Consider the following 26,553-nt stretch of genomic DNA (forward strand, 5'->3'; position numbering starts at 1 on the left):
GGGTGCAGGGGGACTCCCTGCACTGCAGACATGCCCCGGCTAGCGGGCGGGAGGAGGAGGGAGCGGGGGGAGAGAGAAAAGGGGGGCGGCCAGGGCTTCAGTGGGGCGCTGCCATGCGGCCCCTCCCGCCGTGCCCCCTGCCGGGAGGGCTCCACACCGCGCCGGTCGGCTGGGAGGGAAGGACGCGGGCTGCCCTGCCGGGCTTGCTGCAGGGCGCTCCCGTCCTCCACGCCGTTGCCCCCTACAGGGCAGCCGGAGCGGAACAACAACAAAAAAAAAACGGCCGTGCCGCCCTAGGATTGGGCGGAATGCCGCCTCCTACAAGCTGCCACCCCAAGCACCAGCTTGCTCGGCTGGTGCCTGGAGCCGGCCCTGCCAGTGCCAACTCTAATGTATTAGATTTCCAATCCTCCAAGACAGACAGTCATTGAAAAGGGCTAATACAATTCAAATATACAGGATCATAAAAATTAGAGATGGAAAAGACCTATTGTATTAATTCATCAAGGCCATCCCCCTAGAAGTGCAGGGTTAGTCTCCTAATAGAGATCGTATCAGATATGAAACAAATTAAAACTTTTATTAGAGAATATTTAAAGTTACAGAACACAAATTGTTGAATACACATTATAAATACCCGTGCCATATCAGTTCATTCTTGTCAAAAACAACATTATAACCATGGATTGCAAATGAAGAGAGAGAAAAGCGATATGAGCTGACAATTGCCTGCAGCAGAAAATACAGATGAGGATTAGAGGTTAAGCATGTAACATAGAAAAAGAAAGTACACTAGTTAGTTAAATCAGTTCAAAGAATCCTTCAGTCTTGTTGCTTCTCAGTGGTCTAGATCTTATCCTCAGATTGGCAGTGTCCAGTAACATGTTCAATATAGTGGTATCTGAAACTATCAACTACTCTATCAGCCTGGAGTAGTGTCTGGGCACCTTACAGTCCTGAAACAGTCTCATTCTTGCGGTCCCAGGCACCCAGTGCTCTGACGATCAATGTGTGAATGGCAGTGGAGTATCCCCATTCTCTCAAGGTATCAGCCAGGGTGTGTGGGTCTATTTCTCCATTTTCCATTCCTGTGTCTCAATGAAGGGAGCGACCCGATTCTCGAAGGGGATTGTGACAGCCTGGCACCCCAATATTCACCACTGTCATGTAATTAGGATATGTTTTGTACAAAGTATGCCTTGTGAGGTTTCATTCTAAAAATCTTAATCTACTAGACATCTTATGTGAAGGTAGGCTATGTAGGTGTTACTGAAACATGTTGTGAGTTTGAAATCACCCACAAGCAGCCTTTCAGGTACAACAGTAAAAAGGCCAACCAATGTAAATGGCTTATTGAGAAGATGCACACAAGCACAAGGATTACCCCAGGAACTGTGTACAGTAGAAACTTCTCAGAGATAGAACTACACAATGGGAACTGTTTGACCCAGGTCACAACAAAAGAGCTTTCCAGCAAGTGGGAAGAATATATAAAAGGGGGACAATGACATCATGATGGTACCTCACTCTCCCAACAACAATACACCTGGAAACACTTGAGGGGCAAGGACTGAACTGTGGGAAGTGATGGTCCCAGGCTAGAGGGATTTTTAGCCTGTGTGTGAAAACCTGAGAAAGCCAAGTCAACTTGTGCCTTAAGAATATGCCAGCCTGTTTATCACTCAGGGTGAGAATTTGCTAATTCATATCCTACCTATCTACTATGTTAAACTGTTTGTGGTTTTGTTTATTTACTAAGGTAATCTGCTTTCATCTGTTTGCTATCATGTATAATCACTTAAAATCTATCTTTTGAGGATAATAAATTTGTTTTGTTTTGTCTAACAGCAGTGTTTGTGGAAATTATAACTTGGGGCAGAAAGCTGTTGCAGCTCTCTCTCTCTCCCCCCTCACATTGAGGGAGGGGGCGAATTTTATGAGCTTACGCTGTACATTTCCCTGTACAGTGCAAGACAGTATAATTTTGGGTTTACACTCTGGAGGGGGGTGCGTGCCTTAGCAACTGGGAGGTGCCTTAGCTGAGCCTTCCCATGCAGAGCTGATCTCAGCATCTGTGTGTGTGTGGTGAAAGAGCAAGTGTGGAGAGCTTGGCAACTTATCACAGCACCACAGTGTGAAAGGGAGCCCAGGCTGGTGGGTAAGGTGAGCTCAGTGGTACCTCAGTTCCAAGCGGCGGCCTGGGGGGGGGGGGGGGAACCCAGGGACCCGTCACAGGGATAATTCACTTCTGGTTCCTCGTCACTGATCACAACATCCAGTCTTAGCTGGCAGTTGAAGTCCGGAATAGAAGAGTTAACGAAAACCGTTCTCACAGATGCTGAAATTGCCTTAAAAAACCTATTCTGCACAGCTTTGTGGTGAAGTGGCTATGCTCTGGAATGGGGCTTACAGCTGCACAGGACAAGAGGCAGGGTTTCATTCTCATAGCTGCATCTCTGGTATAACATGTCCCTACACTTTATCTTAGTCAAAAGGTCAAGAATCAATTACTATCTAACTATGGAACCCCTTGTGACTTTGGCTCCCAAAGTATTGTAATAGAATGTGATTATTCTAAAATAAAGGCAAGTTACAATTCATTTTCTTCAATGAAATTATGTAGGTGTAAAAGCAGCCTGGCCATATCTGGTCCTGAGATTGAATTTAGTTAACAGTTCTGTTGGTAATACATGTGAAGGAACAGAGTTCAGCACTCATAGCTGTGTTGCTGCAGGTCTAACAGGACAAAAATAGTAATAACTTTATTTTTGTCCACAAATTCAGCAGTATGACTTGGAATACAGCCAAGAAATACATTTGTTGAGCAAGGTGGTGCCATTTTTCAGAAGTAATTTTTCAGAGCAGAACTGCACTTTAAGACTAAATTCTAGGCTCAGTTACACTTACATTAATCTAGGCAAACTTCAGGTCTCAGATTTACCCTGGTGTTGCTGGCTGTAGAATTTGATTCAACAAGACTATTTGACACAACTAGATTAAAATATACAGATTCACAGTAGAATTATAAGGAAAGACAGAAAATCAGAGGAGAACCTTACCTTGCACATGCCATAATCTGTTAACTTGATATGACCCTCTGCGTCTAGCAGAACATTGTCTAGTTTTAAATCTCTGTAGATTATTCCTCTCTCGTGTAGGAAGTTCAGAGCAATACAAATTTCAGCAGCATAAAATCTTAAATAGGAAAAAAGAAGAACCATATTCATTACTAGAAGAATTACACAAAAGTTGGCATAACTTGAAAAATCCAATGACAGTTTTTGAAACCAAAGGAACAAAGTAAAAAGGAAAAGCTAACAGAGTCCCAGAGCTTCTCACCATGGAGAGGATAAAAACAACAAAACCCCTAAATTCATCCAAAAGTAGCTGTTACAATCAAAATACGAATAATTAAAAAATATAGCCACTGTCTACAAAGCTAAAGACTTATAGCAAGTAATTTTTTTTCAATTTGATATTGAAGAATTTTTTTTCCCCATCATACTATTGAACATTTCTCTGAAGCTGTAAAACTCAAATACTGGGTATCAGAACTGGATTTCTGAGCTGGTAAAATCTACACCAACTATTCTAATGCAGAGGCAAGACGTGTCTATAATATCAACACTTGCAAGACAGTACTTTTTAATAGGTTCTGTATCAAACTTATGTTCACCAAAACACTTAAACCCTACATCAGCAATGCACTTCAGAGAACTGTTAATCAAATATAAAAGCAATGACAGTTAGTTGTTCCTATTATCAAATGCTTTATTTAAAAACAAAAAAAACAAAAAAAACCTCATGTCCTTGTAGAATACAAAGGTTATTTATCTTTCAAATGAACTGCTTTCCAAATTTAAGGTTGAGCTTTTTAATTTTTTTTTAAACTTTCCAAATCACCTACAGCAATTTCCCTTGACATTTTTATATTCTCTTGCTGTCACTTAAGATAAACTATTTTATGTTGTGCTTTGTAATGATACTATAAGAAAATTATCACATTTATCAATGCATTAGTAAAATACCTTGCATGTTCTTCAGGAAGTTTTCTTTGCCGTTGCATATGAAACATGAGATCTCCCCCATTTACATACTCTATGACAAGAAACAATCTGAAAATATACAATACAATAAATGGATTTCAACTCAAGGAAAACTGTATTTTTTTAATTCCATAAGACTCACATTTTTACTAAGGTCACAGTTAATATTTCACTCCAACAACAACAAAATCTAAAGTTAAAAATGTTCCTCCGAGTTGCCCTCTCAAGTTAGGCATTTAAAATTGTAATTACAATAAAAATTAATAACCATTTAGAAACAAAACAAGAGCATCTATTTAATTTATAATACACCCATGTCTGTGGTATGTAGATGACATATCCATAATTTAAAAGCATGTATAAGAATACTTCAATAGAAAAACACAAATGAAGAAATTGATTTGAACTTAATGAAGGTGTACCTGCTTAACACTAGGTCTGAGTTTGGCATGAAGCCAACATAACTACCCAAACATATGAAAAGGATAACAGAGGTTGCTGAAAGTAACCAAGTACCATTGTGGGCTGTCAGTGTAAAATATCATTTCTTTACTACAGTATCAGATGTATATTTTAAAAGTTTAAAACAGTCAGAGATTGCGACAAAGGAATAAAATATTGTCACTGGAGTTTGGCAAGTAGATGATAAATTGCAAACCAAAGGCTTTATCGAAAACAAATGCAGGAGCAAAATAGTCATTAATTTTCAAATAACGAGATATTTATACTATGAAAACATCTTATTTTAATGGCTATGTCTATCATATCAAATGACTGATGCAGATTGCAATGTCTGTCTCGTGAAATAGGGAATAGTAGTATCAAATTTTCTCCGTGTACTGCTACTGAATAGCTGTATTTTGAATGGCTTAGAAAACAGACTGTTAGATTATAAGTACGTTTTAACATAACAGTGTACTTAAAAAAACAAACAAAAACAGTTTCTCATTAGATGAAATTTTATTATTTGCCACTAAATAAGGATCAGTCATCTAGGAGTCTGGCACAGATTTACTTTGATATAATAAGTATTAGACAAAATACTGAATACTGTTTTAGACTAAAGGTGTTTTTTTTTTTTTTTTTTTTTTTTATAAAATAATTATAAATTATTTTTTTTTTTTTTTTTTTAAAAAAATTTTTTTTTTTTTTTTTTTTTTAAATCAAGCAAAGGCATGAAATCTGAATAGTTTCATATTTGAAAAACAAAGTTTACACACATAGGCTTGTTACATTTGAAACCAACCAAAACACAAGTCAAAAGTAAACCTATTTTAAGATGACTAGTTTTATTATTAATTTACCAGCATTAAAAAGGTCAGGAAGCACTGTAGAGTTTTGAGCATTAATGAATATACAACTATTATGCTGTTATTTGCACTAGCTTATGAAAAGCCAAAACTGACACACTGAAGAAAGATGTCTGGAGACACACTTCAGAGAAATGTAGAAAAACGAATTTATGTTTGAGCAAAATAAAAGAGTTCTAATGATTTCAATCACATATGATTCACAACAATCCTCCTCTTCCACATAGAGTTCTAAATTGTATCAGGATCTTTATACGCACCCATAAAAATAAAGATAATTCTATTTATATGCTGAATACAACAATCCGAGCTCCCAATGCCATTCTGTGAGAAACATTCTAAATTCGAAGGATACAGAAATGCCTGGCTCTGTATGGCCACCTGTAATAAAACTAGGAGTCTGATGAGTTCAGGTGTGGCCATTTTTCACTAGAAATGGAAATTAAATTTGGTGCGGCCAACAGGACCAGCTAGGATTATAATAGCTCTGTTCTTTGACTAGAAACTTTGACACTAAAAGAATCTGAATGTGAATGCAACTGAATAATCCCCTGCCCCCGCCGCCCACGGTAGCAGAAGCTAAACTAATACACTTATTTTTTCAACCCCTTGTCTAGTATAGGATACAGGTCCACCTCAATATAAAAAGAGTATGATCTCGTAACCTTGGGAAAATCCAATTTACCACATCATAATTCAACAACAACTCATAAAAGTCTCATCCATTGGCATCTTAACCTGCATGCAATGATTCTCTACTTCATAGCACAACACAGTGTAATCAGAGAGGACATTGACTAATTTCATATGTAAATTTCTGTCCAAAGCAAGACAACTGGCCTTAGCCTTCTTTGCTTTTTGTTGATAAATCAGCATTGCTTATTACTTTGCATTACAGAAAGGCAGTATGTCAAGCAGGGGTGGTTACAAAGATTTTGCAGGAAACACCAGAACTTTATGAACATTTTGTAGACAGATGAATAAGCAGCCTGGGTTTTTTTTTAAGTCTGAAACATATCTTCAAAGACATTGCAATAACCATTATGGGTCCAATTCTGTAATATTCTACATAGTATACCCCCTGAAGTTAATGGCTGCATTATCAGGGCCTATTACTGGCTTTTCAAAACTAATTTTGCAATGCACTCCTCAAAACACACAAGAGAAAATGCAGTAGGGGTAGGGAAAATACAAGTGGAATGATCAGCCATATGAAAAGACTTATTACACACTGGAGGGAAGATACCATACGTGGGAAAATATGATCCATGCAAACTGACAAGGTTAAATAGTCCTACAGAATAGCAATATGCTGAGTGAGTGCTTCTTATGAAAACTGAAGCTGCCTCAGAACCAGCTTTTCTTTATGCACCCAATTATTCCAGAATTAAAAATTCTTCTCTCTACTCCTTCCTTTCCCCACACATATTTGGCAAATTTTCCCCACTGCTCATCCAATTCTAAAATACATACTTTGTAAAGATTAACCAATATAGAAGAACTTATGAATTCCATCCAGAGAAAGCCCTCTGAAAACACAACTCCAAATTAAGTCAAAATCCAAAGCAAAGGACTGACCTCCTTCTTTTTGGAGATACTTAAAAAAATACACTCAGTTAAGTACCATGTGTACCTCTCTTACTGTAACAACAATAAATGACACCAATTCCAAAAAATGTAGGGAACTGCATTTTTTGTACTGTAAGGATTAGTGACATCATCCAGGTAAGTAAAAAATGCAGTGAGAAATTCTCTTTTAAACTATTTCTCTAAGTATATACATTTATTGTAACTTTGTTATTGTTAACAAATACAATCTAAAATATATTTAAGTTTAAAAGTAAAAATCGCACACCAAGCATTGATCTAATATTTAAAGGTGATGCTTAGGGAAAGAAAATTTCTAATACAGGACTTAAACATAGAGCTTACCCATGTTACTGTTTGTTTCCTGTGTGCCGATTATCAACACTACTTGCACTTGAATAAGTTTGCTTCCTCACAGTCAGTTTCCTGCTTCCATTTGATCCTGCAGTGAAGTCATAATGCTGAATTTGTGACATTACAACAATACCCAGGACAACAGACTTAAGTCATAAACACAGATATTGGTTTCACTGCAGGATTAAAAAGGAGAAGCAAGGCTGGGAGAAAGGACTAAAAACAATCCCAACAACAAAAGCAACACAGAAAAACACTGGACAAGTACTTTATATTCATTTCCATATGTTCTCTTTTTTCAAACCTGCTCCAATATGAAAATCTCCCAAAGAAGTGACATGCAAAGGACTTATCTAAACTCTGATGTCAGCCCTCCTCTTGTTTCTTATGATGTTTATAAGGAAGCCTGATTTTTTTTAAAAAAATTTCTCTGTTTTTTACATTAGTCATTCAGGTCTCATCTGTCCTGGAAGACACCATGATGAGATTGAAGTATTAGTGAAATGACAACATCACAAGAGCGAAGAGAGTGAAAACTTAGCAGCAGAAAGGAAAGGATTTTAAAAGGTAATATTTAAAACTATTTTTGTTTGTTTTTCTGATCTATTACACTTCACCAACCTTTTCCTTCAATTACTCGGTGAGTGGTAATATATATTCTCATAAATCCCATAGGCTCTTATGCAAAATCAAGAAAAGACCAGAGCTGACCTTGCTAGTATTTCTAAGCTAAAAAACAAGCAGAAATTAAAAACAAAAATAAAAACCTTTAGACCACTTTTTTCATATATCATAAAGCAACAAACAAAAAAGGCAAACACCCCTTTTTAAATAACATCCTTTACAGGTCACCTTTGGAACTCCTTCTCTCCTCCTGGTCCACAATAACCCTACCTTATTGATCTTCAGGGCAAACTGAAAAGCCCATTTATTTCCACTAGCAGTGAGAAAAAGAGAAGGTGCTGATCGGAAGGTGTTTTTTGCTGCTGGGTCATTATGGTTACTGTGAATATGATGATTAAAGGTTGAAGGGAGAGTTATAGAGGTGATCCATTTCATGGCTCTGTATTTAAGAATAGTCAGGATGCATGGGGAACGAAGAACAGGTGCTCCTTTTTAAATGGCTATGTGCATAAGCCTAAATAAAAATAAATCCACTGAATACTGCATAAAATCTGCCTGCTTAGGTTATGCAGGCAGTCTACTGCATGCTACTCACATGAATAGAATCCAAGGAAGTAAATCTTCCAAATATCACACATGTAACATTTTGTATGACTAGTATGTGTGTCAGTATAGCATTGAAGGGGCTATGGTACCTAAATTCAGCCATGAATAAGAATACCCTTATAAAAGAAAAAGTTAACAGTTGGAAACATCCATTATTCCAGACATGCCTATGCACTCTGGCATAAGACAATTTCTCTTGATTTCCCCCCCCCCACACACATTAAATACCTGCATGCAATAAAATACTGAAAAAATATAAACCATTTCAGTTTATGCAGATGAGAAAAAACAATTCACTGATATTTGAAAGTAGATAAGAATTTATTAAGTATTTTCTCAAATGAACCAAAGAACTTTCTCAATCTGTGCTACCTATTTAAATGCCACAGTGACAAAAGCATAAAAATAATAATAAACAGCTATATACAAAAAAATTACTTCTAGATAAATATGTAGGAACGGCCTTTAAATTGTCCAAATTATGTAGAAAAGCGGTCTTAATTGCCCCAATAAATATTGTTAGAAGAGACAGTTCCTAGTATGTGCTTTTTAAGACTGTGATTTTGTGTGACCAGAAACATACAATAGAGACACAGCTAACTTACTACCCTAAAAGTTTGCCCATTTACATCTCTATATCTGAATGTTACTATACTATTAAATAGGCCACACAGTCATCTTGTGTTATTTCTACAAAGGGTTGCTATAGTAATACTTGCATCCAAAGGTCTCAAAACACTAAGACGACACTTTCTAACTGCCATGGTTGCTTTTATGAAAAGCAGTTAGTACAAAGATCAAGATTTTCAAAACAAAGTAACTTCAAAACTTTCTTACCGACTTGTTGTTTGAAAGCACGAATGTAAACCAACTAGGAATGGATTACTGGATGCCTGTTCAAACACATGTTTCTCTGTCTGTACCCAATCAATATCCTGAAATAGAGTATTTGGAGAATCAGAACTACTGTTGGATACCCTGCTGTGGGTAAAGCCAGAAAAGAAACTGTCAACATTTATATTCCCATATATATATAGTGCATCACTGTTACAAACATTCTTTAAAAAAAGATGGAAAAAAACTTGGCCCAGAGAAAGTCTAAATATTTTTTTTGCTTCAACAGCTTGTCAGAGGTTTTCTGAATATCCAGAAGAATCTGAACAAAATTTACTAGTCATGAAGTTTAAAAAATAAGAAAACATATGTGAAGTATTAATGATACATTGGTTCAAAGTGTCCTGAAGCAAGCGGATATCACATTATAACCATTTGTGTCAGCTGGAGCTGCCACAATTTGCTTTGTTTTGGGTACAAGTCACTGAGTTTCACATGGTTTCTGTGATCAGCTAAACTATGAAGGTGAAATACTGAGAAAGGAGACCACAAGCTACTGGTATTTCCAAAATGTAATAGATGCTAGAACAGCATTGCAAAACCAAGACCCATGGTAACAAAATATCCCAAACCTGTTCATAAATGCAAAACCTAAAGGCCGTGTACTATAACTGTTCTCAGCATAGGTAGGCATTCCCCATGTCTTTTTTACAGCATATATTCCACAATACCCCACCCACTCCATGAATACTTATCAAGGAGTGACTGGCAGGAAACCCTAGGCATTGGTGGGCTTGAATTCCCCAGTTCCTAGCTGACCAACACCATGTCAACTCTCCAGTCAATCCGAAGACAACTAGGATAGATACTCAGGTGCCCTTATGTGAGGGCCAGCAGGTAAAAGCTAGATTGCAACCTCCAGAGAGCAATCTTTAGTACTATCCTGCCAGGCTAGGCCCAACAACTGAGATCTCCATGGGAGTTGGGAATCCCTATCGAGTGTTAACATGCATTTGGTTCTGTACATAAAGACATAGCCTTTGAAGGGGCACAGACAGGTCAATTACAGGCAAAAAATTATGTATATACAAAAATTAGTATAAACAAGCAATAGAAGTGTTTTCATGTCTTTTTTTTAAAAAAACACCAAGTAAACTTTTCTTACAATGACTATAAACTAAGCTTTGTAGCATTGTGCTAATTTCTATTGGAACAGGAGAGTGACACTAGCTAGTAACTACCGAAAAAAGGGGACATTATTTTCACTTCCTAGGCTAAGGGAAAAAAATAAAAAGAAACAGCATGAACAGCATAAAGCAAATTAGATTTTAAAAATTCTTTCAGCTTTAATAACTGGTGCTTTGTGATAGGTATTTCTAAGTTGTCTTTCACATAATAAGGTAACTTGGTAAAAAGACAGTTAATGAATTTTGTTTTTTGAAAACGTATTACTTTTAGCCTGACAACATACTCTGAATGAGCATCTAACAGGATATTTCCTTTCAGTTCCTTTAACTTCAGTTCTAATTAAATCAGGGGGGATCTGCTTCAGTTACACATGGGTGAAGATAGCCTTTGAATATACTCCTGCTACTACAACACTAACTAACAAAGCACTAGCAGGTTCGATGCATTCTAAATTCACTGATATTTGAAAGAGGAAAACATTAGTAAGTAATGCATTTTATTTACCATTGAAACACTATCAAATGAAATTTCCATCACTTTAGATATGTATTCATAAAATTCCATTTCTTATAGATGCTAGCTTGTGGCAAACAGCAGCAATTAGATCAAGTTTCTATGTTATGATGTGCGAGGTCACAATCCAAAATAACTGATAGACTATTCTCAACTATTTCTAGTTCTCAAAGGCAACTACAAAGCTGACTAAATATTTCTCCTCACCTTTCACTGTCACTGAAAGAAACAATTGAAGAAACAATGTAACTGTGAAGCAACTTTTTCTTATCCCTTTCTGGCCGCCGGGGAGAGTGGAGCCCCGGCCGGGCTCGCCGCCCTCCTCCCGGCGCTCTGGCCACTGGGGAGAGCGGAGCCCCGGCCGGGCTCGCCGCCCTCCTCCCGGCGCTCTGGCCACGCTCGCCACCCTCCTCCCGGCGCTCTGGCCGCCAGCGGAGCCACGGCGGGCTCTCTGCCCTCCTCCCGGCGCTCCGGCCGCCAGTGGAGCCGCGGCGGGCTTGCCGCCCTCCCCCCGGCACTCCGGCCGGTCGGGGAGAGCGGGCCCGTGGCCGGGCTCGGCGCCCTCCCCTGCCGCGCTGGGCGGGGAGGAGGGGTGGTGGGAGGCTTTTTTGCCTGGGGCGGCAAAAAAGCCAGAGCCGGCCCTGTACGTAGCCTTACTCTTCTAATATCAGTCTCTGGAATGTAACAAGTACAGCAACTAGTGAAACTGGTTACCACCACCACCAATTTTTTTTTTTTTTTTTTTTTTTTTTTTTTTAATTCTTTGCAACAAAATATTGGCTTTTGTAAACCAGTTTTCCAGAGGCCATGGAATTAAGACTGCCAACTTGAAAATCACATTTGTGTCTGAAAAATATGTATCTGTTATAGCCAGAAGTTAGACTACTAATATGGAAAGAAGCTAATGAAAAATATTTTCTTCATTTTTCCAGTTCATTTACTCAATGCATTTGGTATCAATCAAATTCATGGTTTCCTCTCAATCTGTCACTCCCTACCTCACCGAAGAAACTATTACAGCATATTTTTAAAGCAATTTAAAAAAAAACACAACAGGACATGCCCTTGGTCCACCGGTGACTGGATTTTTTTTTTAAATTGACTCTCGAAAAAAATAAATCATGTTGATGTAGCCCCTTTTAAAAGCCAGTGATTTACTAAATGTGAAAAAAAAACCCTATCTGTAGTTTTATATTACATGTACTTCTCTTCTACGTTAGGGTGACCAGATGCTAGGTGGAAAATATCGGGACCGCCGCGGGGGGGGGGGGGGGGGGAAGGAGAGGGGCGCCTTTTTAATTGTTACACTCACCCGTCCGGGTCTTCGACGGCAATTTGGCAGCGGGTCCTTCAGTCGCTGACGGTCTTTGGCAGCGTTTCGGCGGCAGGTGCTTCCTTTGGCGGCAAGGTTTATTACCCACTGCCGAAATGCCGCTGAAGACCTTCAGCGACTGAAGGACTCGCCGCTGAATTGCCGCCGAAGACCCGGATGGGTGAGTGTAAAAAAAAAAAAAAAAAAAGCGCCCGAAAAAAATATCGGGACAAATGGCGTCCTAACCGTACTTCGGTCGGGACGCGGGACAAACTCCTCAAAATTGGGACAATCCCGATTTTATCGGGACGGCTGGTCACCCTATTCTACGTGTGTGTGTGTGTGTGTGTGTGTGTGTGTGTGTGTGTGTACACACCCAAAATGCACTCACAGAGGATTTATTTCTATAAAAATAAAAAACATTATAAAAATGTAAGTTCAGCTCCTGTTGTGAAGTTCAGCATTTGTTGATTAGTTTCTTCTGACACACTACAAGCTGAAATTGGGAGGGAGGCAACATCTTGCTATCCTTTCAGTCGCAGATGAACAGACTATTTAATACCCAATGCTCTATTTAACCAACAAATTAAAGGCTAGACTTTGATAATATCCAGATTTATTAGAAAAAAATTCATTTGTGTTTTTCTAAGACTGCTAGCCAATTAGTCTGTATTAGTTACTTCGGAGGTAGTGGACATTTCTCCCAGAACCAATCTGTGCCATACTTCATGTAGGCAATTGATGCCACCAACTAAGTTACTAGTCAGTGCAGCTTCCACTACATGACAAAATATTTGTTCAAAATTTCAGTCACATTTTTAATACATTTTCCTTCATTCACCAGTTAGAACCAACGACAATACCTAACCATGAATCAATTCAGTATTTTAAATTTTAAACACAGACTTTTACCTCATCATCATGGACCAATTCTTTTTTCACTACTTTCATGGCATAAATTTGATCATTCTTTTTTAACCGTACTAAAAGAACTTTGGCATAACTTCCACGTCCAATAACTCTGATTAAGTCAAAGTCCTGTAGTCCAAGCCCCTGAGAAATCTTAATTCCATCCATTCCATCAATAACCGGCTTGATATCCTGTATAAAGACAAACAGATACATATTCAGAAACAGTTGAAGTCTTCTTAACTAAGAACTGTTAGCGCAAACAAGTTTAACCTCTGAACAGAGTCAGGATTTGCTCAATGTGCACGCTAGTCAAACACCGATTTGTCAAATAGTACAAGAATGACACAGCCCTAAAACAAGTCTTTTTTTTTTTTTTTTTTTTTAAACCCTTCCTTGGTATAATTTTTCTACTTGATATTATGGGTGCCAGTTATTTTTTTTTTCAAGGAAATAGCTTGCTGAACATTTTATTAAAAACATGTTACTAAGAATAAATTCTGAATGTTCCCATATTCTGCAGGTAAACTGCTGCAGGACCATACATATCTATGCAATTATCCTCAGCAGCTCACCACACCATGTAAAGTGCCATTATACTAAAGTGCTATTTTGGCCAATGGTGGCTGGTTTGCCAGTGCCTGACATGCTGGTTGTTCAAAACAACCAGCCAGGAAGTCTACCATGCGACAGAGCCAACAGTTCCTGGCAGACCTATCATCTAAGATTATTACATACTCTGTTTTTTACTGGGGTAACTTGCTTTTTAACATGCAAACCAGTTTCTACATTTGTACAGTGTGCCTGTAGAACCCACTGCCTTGGAATCAGCTTTTATTTTATACAGCTCAGAGCAGAAATTTACATTAATGGGCTAGAGGTGACAGGGTCTGTATTACATTACCAAGTATTGATCCAGTCAGGTTCCCCACATGGAGCTTTTGTCTTGAAAAAGTGGTCAAGTTTAGGTCATGCTTACTTTATACATTATAGCTAAACACAACCACTTTTCCTAGTCAAGACAGACCTTCAGAGACTTAAATCCCAAGGTGATAAAAGTCCAAAGTCAGACAGAGACAAATTTAAAATAAGAGTCCTACAACCAGGTTCCTTTTCTGATGATAAAAATCAGGACAAGGGAAATGGTATGCAACTCTTTTATTATTCACACAGTGGAAAAAAGTTTTGTCTCACTGATCACTCATTTCTAAGCATTAAGCATTTCCACTTTAGGTTTTCTGTATAACTGTAAGCCCTGGAAATTCCAAGTATTTTTTTTTTAAATACTCATTCACAGGATTTTGGTTACAGCTATATAGTATCCATCCACATGAAAATTCTTGTATTTCCTACTCTGGAAAATGAAAGACTCTGACCAAGCAAAGAGGGTCTGAATTCAATTCTTGGATTGTTAGCCCTTCTGGGCTAGAGCTCTGTATGTGAGTGAACAGTGTCTTGCACATTCTGAAAGATACGGAGATACAAATTAATAAAGAAGATCTAAGCAGAAACAAAGATACAGAAACCATACTCTGCTAATTGAGTACATCTGCCTTGGCTTGAGGTTAAGCAGTTTCAGGGTATGTCAAACACACTACAGCTGTAGCGAAATTCAAGTTGCTGGTCAGGACCATGCTGATTTCCCAAGAGTGAATATTTGTGGAAGAGATTTCAAAATGGAGAATATATTATTTTGATTGAAGCTTTATTAAAGAAGATAGAAATAACTATTTTGTCCCCTGGAGAGATGTCTTGGCATTAAATAAAACCACACAATTTTGCTGACTGGAAATGACAGATTTAGAGACTTTCAAAATCAAGCAGTCGGAAAGAGTTAAGCAAAAGTACAGTATGTGCCCCAGTTATACCCCGTTACCAATGTTTACAATGCTTCAACACTTTTGATGGTCTATTTTTATTTGACCTCATACTACTGTACTAGTAGCCAGATCAAGGTTCTGCCGATCTATGGGAAGTGTTTATATAAGGAGTCTTGATCTAGGATTGACTGTTATTAAAAGAGATTGCACTGAGCTTAAAGGTTCTAGTCAGCAAGGTTCCAGCATGCCACATCCTCTCTGTGCAGGATATGCTATTTCAATTTAGTAGCACTCATCTACAAGGTAGAAAAAATGGGAACAGCTGATTAGGGCAGGGGCCAGGTGTCTTCCTATGCATTTGTACAGCACCTAGCACAAGAGGACCTCAATTTTGATTGGGCCTTTTGGTCCTACTGCAATATAAATAAATAAATAAACAAACAAACTATTTCAGATAATGTAACTAAATTTTCTGTAGTCATTCCAATGTACACATTTTAGTCTCTCTGTGTTTACTTAAGATGATTCTTAAAAACATATATGATCGAAAGCAAGGCAATCTATGCAATAACCAGAGCCATTCATGTGTGAATTACTGGCAGTGGCAGTGATTGTAGTAGAGAATAGATGGTGCAGTTTTGTTGAAAGGGGGAATCCAAACTGTAAAGTGCCCTTTATTTATTTTAAATATGCCAGCAGCATTTTTAAAGCTATTGTTTTGAAGCCCGTTAGGTTTATTTAAAGTGCACTGGGATTTGTCAAAGTGCTCCATGGGAATAACATTCTTTGTCTGCAGAGAGGCTGCTAGACCCTCTACAAAAGAACTAAAAAATAAAACATATGCGTACATTATTCTACTTTTATTTCTTTGGGGCCCTTTATAATTGAGTGCGTATTATTTATCTGCAAAATTTCAGAGCAAACCGGATAGATAATGACTTACATTGTCAGTGACACTGGACCAAGATTCATAATTTTAGTCTGTGGAGGGGTGGCCTGAGGGTGATAAGCAGTGTACATGCATTAGAGAGGAGAACAGCAAAGAACTGAAATAATGTTAAACCACTGTAAGCTGCTAATTCAGAGGCAAGAACCAATAAATTGCAACCCTAAGATAAATCATAGTTGTTCCAATATGAATGGGGAAATAAAGTCTTTCACACTTTGTGATCGAGACAATATAAACAGAAAACAAAAGAAACTCTGAGAAATCCATTAAAATCACCAAATACATTATTTTGGGGTGGGAGACCCAGTTTTCCTCTACTGGAAAAAAAAGGAGATATACAGTAAGAAGAAAACACTGTCTATAAACTATAGCTACATTATGTACAGAAAATGTAAATATTAATTTAAAAATAATTTTAAAAATACCTCAGAGTCATCTTTAATGTTGTCATGTTTCCGGGTTGAAGGAATGTAAGGGACTGCAAGACAAAGTGGATAAACAGAACAAGTAGATTGCCAAGACTATCCTGCACATAGCAGAAAAATCATAAAATCAGTTTACTTTGCCCCATGGGACATTAGGTAGGATTCTTTCACTTAGTTGTCATAATCTTGATAGCATATACTAAGGGTGCTGAAGAGGGTTCAACATTGGAATAGGGGAAGAGGAACCTTTTGGCACTTAACCCTTTAACTTGCTGAACCATGTTTGACAGGCCCAGAGTGTCCTATCCAGTCCTCTTCAGTAAGAAAGACTGTGGATGAAAGACGAAGCCTTGAGGTAGGAGTGGTTACAGACATCTTAATGTACAAATAGTCAGACATCCTAACCTGAAGGCTAAAGATCTCCCTTTCCGTAACATACTCAGCTGCCTCTGTACTCCTTGCAAATATTACCAAGTTAACTAGCAATGTATATTTATAACAAATTTACAAGCTGTAGGCTCTAAAATTTGTGAAAAACTACAACCCCACCCACCCCCAAACTTACACACCTTTAGACATTTCTATAGCACCTTCCTTAAAATGCTCTACAAACAGTAACTGATTCAGCCTTACAACCCCCATTTTACATATAGGACAACTGAGGCAGAGTGCATGGCAAGAATGTAGGATTTTTGGGACAAGGATTCTATTACATGTGTATATAATACCTAGCATGATGGAGTCCTGATCCACGAGGCACTACTGTAATACTAATTATTAGAGAGACAAGGTAGGTGAGGTTATATCTTTTATTGGACCAATTTACACTTAGGGTGACCAGACAGCAAGTGTGAAAAATCAGGACGGGGGTGGGGGGGTAATAGGACCCTATATAAGAAAAAGACCCAAAAATAGGGACTGTCCCTATAAAATCAGGACATCTGGTCACCTAATTTACACTCCATCAGAGAAGTAGATTGCATCACGGAAAGGGCCACCCAAATACCAGAGGAGAATCTGCTTCAATACAGAAAAAACCCACTGACTACACAAACCTAGCGGTCACCTATCAACCCATACAGGGTATCATCAAATAATTACAACTCACATTTGATGGGGACCAGTTCCTGAAAGAAATGTTTCCTGAACCCCCTCTTTTGGCCTTCAAACAACTCCCTAATCTCGCCTTCAAACTCCTCCATAATCACGCCAATCTCACCATAAGAAGAATGCTCCCCACAGACCAGGACACACCAACTCAAAGTGGCATCAGATCCTGCCATAAAAACAGATGCAGAACCTGCAGACATACTTCACTGCTACAATGATCAATGCCCCTCACAACACACTTTGCAAGAATCATATGTCCTACACTTGCCTAACACAACATGGTGTATTTAATCAGTGCATCAAATGCCTCAACAAAACAACAACAACTAAGTGGGTGAAACCAAAAAATCAGAATGCTCTCAAAAGAACTCTCACAGAAAAAGGATAAAAGACGAAAACACTATCACCTGTTGGCAAGCACTTTTCACAAAGCTATGACTCCATAACTGATCTTCCAATACACGTCCCCAAAGGAAGCCTGCACAGAAACTTCAAAAAGCGAGGCTAGAAACGAGGGGTTCCAGAATAGAGGGGGATCAGGGGTCACGGTCCCATCAATTTTTACCGGTCATAAGGGCAAGGGGGAGGGAAGGAGGAGCGAGCAGAGGATGCGGCCTTGAGGCAAGAGGCAGCGTGGCCATTGTTTGGGCACCGGTGGCTCCCCCTACCCAGTTTTAGGGAGCTTCCATTGCTCCTGCTAAAAACTTAAATTCAGAACACTGCTAGACACTGGTTTCATGGCTCATTACAACAATTTATAATACACACCTGCTTGCTAACCTCTAATGGGCCACTTCAAACCCCTTTTGCATAACAGTCTAATCTTTACTGCCCACTCCATTTCCAACGTCCTCCTACAATCTATCCCAAACTTGTATTTAGTTCAGACACTCCGATTTCCTTCCCCAGTCCTGAGGAAGAGCTCTGTGTAGTTTGAAAGCATGTGTACCTTTCACAAACAGAATTTGATCTGATAAAAGATATTACCTCATGTACCTTGTGTCTCACATATCCTGGAACCAACATGGCAAACATACTAAAAATTACTATTACTAATAATGGTAGCACTGAGAGTTAGTATCATGGTTCCTATTATGACTATAGTTACATCCAAAAGCGCAAGTATATCAATTCCACACTAGTGGGGAAAAATACCTACTTCCATCAGTTTCTTCTGAGGGGAGGTCAACTTCATCATTTTTATCATCTAATTGAGGTTCCTGGGAAGGCATGACCGAATCCTGGCAAAATACAGAATTTACAGAAAAAATATCCATCAATTAATGTAATCTGTTTTATGCCATCTGAATATGGCTTCCTAAAGGTTTTAAACAAGTTTGTCTTGTTATATAGATAATTTATAGCTAGAAATTTACACTTGAAGCTTCCAGGACAGGTAATGGGTTATTACAGATACTTATCAGAACATGAATGGTTTGTAATGAATTATAAAAAGCCTCTACAAAAAGTCCATCTGCCCCCTGCACAGTGCAGTGTAAACAAATCTCATGTTTAATAATTCTCTTTTAAAACTAAATCCAGCATATTTTACTGTAAAATACACACAAACAGAATTAAAGATTTCTGAGACTGTATCATGTGAAACTGCAGCCATTCCATATATGCATGTTTAGTGTGAATTTATATAGACAGTCTAAAGCATCAGCATATTCCCTGCCCCAGCTAAAAAGAAGAAATACTGCCATTGTTCCAAAAGGTCTTGCATTCATTAATAAAGGACATAAAAGTTTTAGTTTTCTTCTTGTAACGAGTTCTCAACCATTAACATAAGACATGTAGAACTGTTAGAGCAGATATAGTAGCAAGTATGTTTGACTCAAATATAATCTCCACATAAGCAGGAATTAATAGGATGGCAAAGAATCAAGTAATCAAGGCAATGTATGGAAAAAGTGTTTCAGTAGTTGGTATGGTGAGGAAAAGATGGATTTGGTTGATATTAAAGAGGAAGAAACCAAAGTAACTAGTAAGATACCGAATACAGGACAGGTTTGGAGGAGGCTGAGGATTGGAAGGAGAGGACACCAAAGTTTTGAGTCTACGATTGAAAGTATACTGGAGTTGTCAATACAAATAGATAAAGGAAATGGGTAAACAGATCAGGAGAAGGTGAGTATTTAATGGATTGAGTTTAAAATGGCAGCAGGACCCAGGGGAGATGTCTAAATGACAAATGGAGATGTAAAAACAAAAAAGAGCTTCTTAATTCTGCAGAAATTCCCATGAGACAAAGGATACAACTGAAAACATTTTTTCAAACTGTGTTCTTCATATATCTGTGAAATAAATACTTTCTTGTGAACTAATAAGAACTTCAAATCCAAGTCGGTTTGTATTTATTCACAGCACAAAGGTCTGCTTTCCTCACTCTGTCTTCATTGATCACAAAACACACACCCCTCCCCTTCTCCATTTACAAACCTGGTGACCTGCATACATGAACATCATTTTGTCAGTTAGGAAATACTCTTTGGAAATAACGAACTTGGAGGTGGTAAAACACATTAGCTTTATACAGAATACAAACTTACCATATGCCTTTTGCAGGTCAGTGGAACAAGTATGTGACAGCGTTTATGGACCAGCAATTTGCAGTTGATACACTTGTAGCCTTGCCTTCCGAGACCCCATATCCTTTCACTGCACTGGCCACAATATGCTCTCTAAAAAGCAAGAAGTATAATTATATTTAAGTTTTAGACCTCTAACAATTCTTCTCTATATATTCATAACTACCGGCCAAAAGAAACTATTTCACAATCCTTCAAGAATTTATATTCATCAGAAACATGTCTTTTATTGATATGACTCACCTGAGGGTGCATCTTCAAAACTTTATTCAAACATTGCTTCTGATTTTAGGTACTGTACCCAATACTCCAAAAACAAAGTTGACTGTGTCAATAAAAGCAGAAGTACACCTATTGTGCATTGCTACACCAGCAATTTCCATGCAAAAGTTGGGCTGTTAGTATTTTTCTTTTATCGCCATTAGTGTGTGCGCGACATTTTAAAGGCATGTATTAAGACAAGGTTTCTGGGAAGAAGAGCTTAATACCTAAATTAGAAAAATTAAAAATGTATTTTCTCTTTGTCAATTACAGTGTGAAATAACAAAACATGAGCTAAATTAAGTGATTATGAGGTGAGGCATCAGAGCAAAGACAGATGGTATTTGGTGAAAGATACTGAAAAATATATTTCTAGGAGATTTTGAGGTTTTAGAGCAAGATTGCTTGTCACACTGCAGGAAAAGAGTATCTTAAGTGTATGGAGCATCATAACAGAAGGCACAATAGTCCATAGTTAGTTTTAGTTTGAGGAACGAATACTGCAAGTCAGTAGAACAAAATAAGTAAGGTTTAATTGACATTGACCAAGTTTCTTGGGGCATGGACTATATTTCTTATTTGTCCATAAAACATTATGCTCAGCTATGGCCCTGTTTATGGACAGCAGGTGCACAAAGCTGAGACAGCATTAACCTTTCCAACAGGCAAATTAATTTTCACTTCCCCACAAATTGTTAAAAATTCACTCCTTGGACTGATGTGTGAAAAATTTCAGCTTATGGACAATTCTATAGTTAAGAAATAAGCCTGTGAAAACAGAGGTTAATGCATTCCTTGGATAGCATTGTACTAATATTCTTCCATATTTAATTCAGAGATTTTTTGTTTTATCCAGATGCTGAGTATAACTGTTCAACAGCAAGCATTGAGGCTCAACAAGTTACAATTAGCATTTTGATCCTTATTGCACTTCAGATATAAAAGAAAAATTCCCAGAACTGCTTCATCAAAAATCAAAGGGGATGATCGGAGAACTTCTATACATCAACTTGTTATGCAAGAGTCCTCAAAGTAGTTTCTTAAGACCAAGGGAGGGGGGCTTTTTTGCTGAGCTGACATTATTTGATAAATCTCTATAGCATGTATATAGAGAAATTATAAAGAAATGAACAAGATTCTAACTGGAGTACTGGACACAGGCTGTTCCCCTTATAAGTTTAATATGTCTCCCCCTTCCACATAAACCAACACTAGAGAGTTCTCAGTATTTTTCCTAATGCCTGGAAATGAACACAGTGATTTAGCCGATACTGGAACACATCAGCATGGTTAAATTTGGCCATTTTACCCAGTAGAAAAGGCATGTTTGGAATCAATATATTTACTTTAAATAGCATTCAATTACAAAATAAGCTGTTTTATATATTTTCAACGGGGCAGAGTGCCTAATGGAGGCAGGCTTTAAAATGTATGGTTTACGAGTACTGGGATTATACTTTCTCAGACTTCTGATACTCCTAGCCAGGCCAATCAATGGAAAGAACTGGGGAGGGTATATGGGCTATGACCATATGCATAGACTGGGAGTCAGGACTCCTAGGGTCTGATTGCAGCTTTTGCCATTGCATGACCTTAGAGCAGCGGTTCTCAAACTCGGGGTTGTGACCCCTCAGGGGGTCACGAGGTTATTACATGAGTGGTCGCAAGCTGTCATCCTCCACCCCAAACCCCACTTCACCTCCAGTATTTATAATACTGTTAAATATTTTTTAAAGTATTTTTAATTTATAAGTGTGGGGGGGGTCACACTCAGAGGCTTGCTACGTGAAAGGGGTCACCAGTACAAAAGTTTGAGAACCACTGCCTTAGAACCTGTGTGTCAGTGGAGCAATGGTATGAGAGATATAGTGAGAAATAGTTTTATAGTGCAATGGGACCTTTGATAGTGGAATGTGTGTTAAAATATAGGCTTTGAACAAGTGTCTTGTGATGAAATATTTTCTAATTCAAGCAGTTTAAACAATTTGTGTTATCCAAGGTGCATAACTAACATCAGAAATCTCCAAAAAAAATTAAAAAGATTCCCTTTTCAGGAATTTACATCCATGCCAGTTTAATCTAGGTTGGGCTGTCTGTTGTCTTTGCAAAAAGAGACCCTTTGTTGAGGGTTGACAAGTTCTGTAACTTGCAGAAAACAAAAGACTTGGGTCAAACAGAGCTACTAGAATAAGTATCTTGTCTATGTTGTACTTACAAATTACTTTTGAAAGAAACAAAATGAGTGGGAAGGCATATACAGAACTCAGTACAGTCCTAAAAAACATTTCTAGTGAACTAGAATGGTGAACTAGAAGTGAACTAATTTAATACTTGAAAAAAACTAGAACCAAAATTGTACACATCCCATAACTGTACATCCACAAATTGTTATTGCTCCAACACTTGTCCTTTATTACCCAATGCCCTCTACTGTTTAATAGTCACTCATGTCACATCTGAATGATATCATAAACAAGAACCACCTTGTGTTTTCATTTGTTACATCCCCAGCACCACTTTTTGATGTTATATGATTAACTCCTCTTTCTCTGTGGATCATCCCAGCAGCAAACAAGCACCATGTTAGGTACACTGACCAACTGTGGGCAGTGAAAGGAAAAAGAAAATCTCCAAGCTGATGCATTCTTAGGCTCCAAAACATTTCCTACTTTAAAAGCCAGTTTCAGCTGTTACCGCTTACTTGCTTTTTTCAAAAACTTATTTCATTTTTTGTGTCTTCTTCCAAAAGCTCGGTTGGAAAGTTTCCCCCCTTAGGATGAGCTGACTATTTTTTAATGTGACTTTTGATGTGGTCCGTCAGCTCTGCATCCTGCAAGGTGTGATGCTGGCTGTGCTAATCCCTTATGAACCTTCAATTTCTCTCTCTTTTGCCATTTAATTTTTGTGAGCCTGTTTCACTAGTGTAGGTGATGGCTTCAATACTTACAGTAAAATTAGATGTAATGTTTGTCCTTTTGGATTGTACTCCTTCCAATTATTTAAAAAGAAATGTGTTTCCTTCTACAGACATCCCCATTTTTAATGTTAATAACTTTCTGGCTTCCATGATTCTTCCCCTCTACTTTTAATCATTCTTTAGTTAATAACTGATTTCTATTTTCAAAAAATTACCCTGGGTCCTTTGATTTTTAGGACTTTTTCTAACTTCCTTGCTCTCATTTGTTTCTGAATTATTTGAGCACGTGCCTCTTGGCTTAGTTTTGAATTTCTCTCTTACTCTGACCTACCTGACTCCCATCAACCAGGTTTCACATCGGTCATTCAGTGGAGACGGATTTAGTAAAGTCTTTAATGACTTAACTATCACTAAATCCCAGGGCTTGTTGCTATTTTAAATTCTTCATTTATCAGTTACTTTTGAAATTATTCGTCAGTAGTGTTGTTCACAGACCCTCCTTGATCTTTGGCTTTTAGGAGATGTGCACTAAGAACTTATTTAACCAAGTACATGTCCCTCAGAGTTCCCAATAATGATGATAATCAGCCCTTCAACAGATATTGCTAGGATCCTTATTTTTATGCCATTGGTGAATGAGTTAATACGAAAATAAGATTTGAAGGTCAGCTCCAGGCTGAAAATGTGCAGATTAAGTTTTCAACTTTACTGCTAATATATGTCTTCAGATTAAACATATAGGTGGTTTGGAGGCAACTGAATTTAATGCTACAAGTGAGATTTTATTACTGATTTCTGCTATGTTTATAGCAAATACCTAGCTCTCACAACCAGTATACTTTGTCAGTGGGAAGGAATCTGAAAGTCCTTTTTCACTTACTTTGCCTTTATTTCTCATTAAGTAAGTTATCTATATTTGGCATAACTTCTTTAATATTAAAAAAATCAGTTCCTTTACTCTGCTACTGAAATCCTGTGTCATGTAATAATTTAATTTTTGGATTATTTTAATGTTCTTTTTTTAATTAATTCCCCACTTCATGAAAAACTTCTGTTGCTAATTGTCCGTCTCCCATTACTGTGTAGAAGTACACAAAGCAGTACTGAGGATACAAAGGCTTGGCGTTAGATATATGAGAGGAGAGCATTTACTTAAGTGTGAAATATCATCCATAGGATAGTGTCTTTGTCTCTTGTCAATCCCACCAAATTCAGTAGCACTAAACAGAGATACTTCCAAGTGGAAAATCCATCAATACAATATGCATCTTTAAAAATCTGTCCTTTCAAAAATAACTGCTATCCCAAAAAAAAATCCAGCTAAACCAGTTCCTAGAAGGAAACCAAGAAGTTTTGCCAAGGTTGATAAATATATTTTGCTCTGTGTGCATGCAGGTAATTGGGTTCAAGAACTTCAAGTGAATGGTTGTCTAATACTTAGAAGATTGGATAGGATGCTACCAGGAGAGCTGTAAGCAAGACAAGTAGTAATTCTTCTGCTCTACTCCATGCTGATTAGGCCTCAACTGGAGTATTGTGTCCAGTTCTGAGTGCCACATTTCAGCAGGGATGTGGACATACTGGAGAAAGTCCAGGGAAGAGCAACAAAAATGGTTAAAGGTGTAGAAAACATGATCTATGAGGGAAGATTGAAAAAAATTGGGTTTGTTTAGTCTGGAAAAGAGAAAACTGGATATGATAACAGTTTTCAAGTACATAAAAGGTTGTTACAAGGAAGAGGAAGAAAAATTGTTCTCTTTAACCTCTGAGGACAGGACAAGAAATCATGGGCTTAAATTGCAGGAAGGGCTGTTTAGGTTGGATGTTAGGAAAAACTTCCTGTCACAGTAGTTAAGCACTGGAATAAATTGCCTAGGGAGGTTGTGGAATCAGTCATTGTCTAACCTGCTCTTAAAAATCTCCAAACACCTATCAGGGATGGTCTAGATAATACTCTGTCCTGCCTTGAGTGCAAGGGACTGGACTAGTAGACCTCTTCAGGTCCCCCTTCCAGTGCTATGATTCTGTGATTTTTGTCCTCCAAGCCGCTGAGGAGAAGACATAGGATATAGTTTTGATTAAATGTAAAAAAAACCTAACCCCCAACCAAACCAAAAATTCTCCTCAAAACCCTTGAATGTTGATCATTCCCAATTTGCAGCAATGTACCACATCTCTGTGACATAACATATGAACTATTAATGTGAAGCAGTTCATTAATGGCAATGTATGTTTCATTTAGACATCTTCCTAACCTGGTTTCAAGCCTACAGATTTTATGTCAAGGGGACTACTTGCACCAAGGGTTAGCAGGACTGGGTCACTACACTGCAAGAGAAACATCTCCTATTCTTTGTCAATAAATAGACAATTCAGAGTTTATGCTTGTTTTCCTTCAATGATTAGAACTCCCATCAGAAAAGGATACTCTAAACGTACCACCCGTATATTTACAAATAGAAGCTAAACCAAGAAGGTTTCAATTTTCATTTTGTTCTGTTGCTTTTTATTTTGCCTCTTGGCCCAATACCAATTGCCATTTGCTTCTGCAGTTTTTAACAAGAGTCGCTATTTCCTGTCACAACTTGATGTATGTGTCACATCAAGTTATTTTATATCCATATTGTTCCACTATTTAATATGACTCATTAAAATAAGATACCTGTATTGTGTTCCAATACCTGGCTCTCCAGATACTTAGAAACAAACAGTCTCTTCAATGGTAGCCTATATTCATATTACGATGAGATGCAGCGGTGTGATATGTACTATTGCCAGGATTACTACCTCGGTCTCCGTACAAATTAACTAAGGTGCAGATCATTCTTTCCAATTTTGATCTCTCACCACCTTTATTTTCTTTTTAAAATTCATTTTTCTTAAAAATTTTCATGTGTTAGAGTCTTCCACTACTGATTTTTTTCTTGAAATGTTTCAGATTTATAGGCCAAGGTGTTTGAGAGATGTGAAAAAGTAGTAGATTTTCGCTTATGAAAAAGGTCCTGTAATATTGTTCAGAGATATCCCCAAAACTGCTTTTTTATGGTCATTCTCTGTCCAAAGGATTTTGAATAAAATCATTTAAACTGTCTGAGCTATGCAAGCATGACAAGTAATGACTACTTTAAAAAAAATTATGATTTAAACAGGTTCTTTTCCCCCATCCTTATAATTGCCTCTTACAATTTTTTTCAACA

At 37.8% G+C, this 26,553-nt stretch overlaps 1 protein-coding gene across 3 annotated transcripts in view; it reads right to left on the reverse strand.

The window, feature by feature from the left end:
- PRKCZ (protein kinase C zeta) overlaps window positions 1–26,553 on the reverse strand; it is a 151,899-nt gene that overhangs the window by 31,799 nt on the left and 93,547 nt on the right. For 2 of the 3 annotated variants that reach the window (XM_026660028.2, XM_026660029.2), the window contains exons 7-13: window positions 20,140–20,271; window positions 18,747–18,828; window positions 16,478–16,530; window positions 13,287–13,475; window positions 9,365–9,462; window positions 4,029–4,115; window positions 3,060–3,195 (exon numbers count right to left, since the gene is read on the reverse strand). In XM_026660028.2, coding sequence (XP_026515813.1) covers window positions 3,060–3,195; window positions 4,029–4,115; window positions 9,365–9,462; window positions 13,287–13,475; window positions 16,478–16,530; window positions 18,747–18,828; window positions 20,140–20,271 — 777 coding nt within the window. Of the gene's footprint in view, window positions 1–3,059; window positions 3,196–4,028; window positions 4,116–9,364; window positions 9,463–13,286; window positions 13,476–16,046; window positions 16,079–16,477; window positions 16,531–18,746; window positions 18,829–20,139; window positions 20,272–26,553 lie in introns of those variants that run through there. The other variant, XM_026660032.1, reaches the window with a different exon arrangement.

The sequence above is a fragment of the Terrapene carolina genome, unplaced genomic scaffold (assembly GCF_002925995.2).
Source record: "Terrapene carolina triunguis isolate 2854851 unplaced genomic scaffold, T_m_triunguis-2.0 Scaffold714, whole genome shotgun sequence".
NCBI lineage: Eukaryota > Metazoa > Chordata > Testudines > Emydidae > Terrapene > Terrapene triunguis.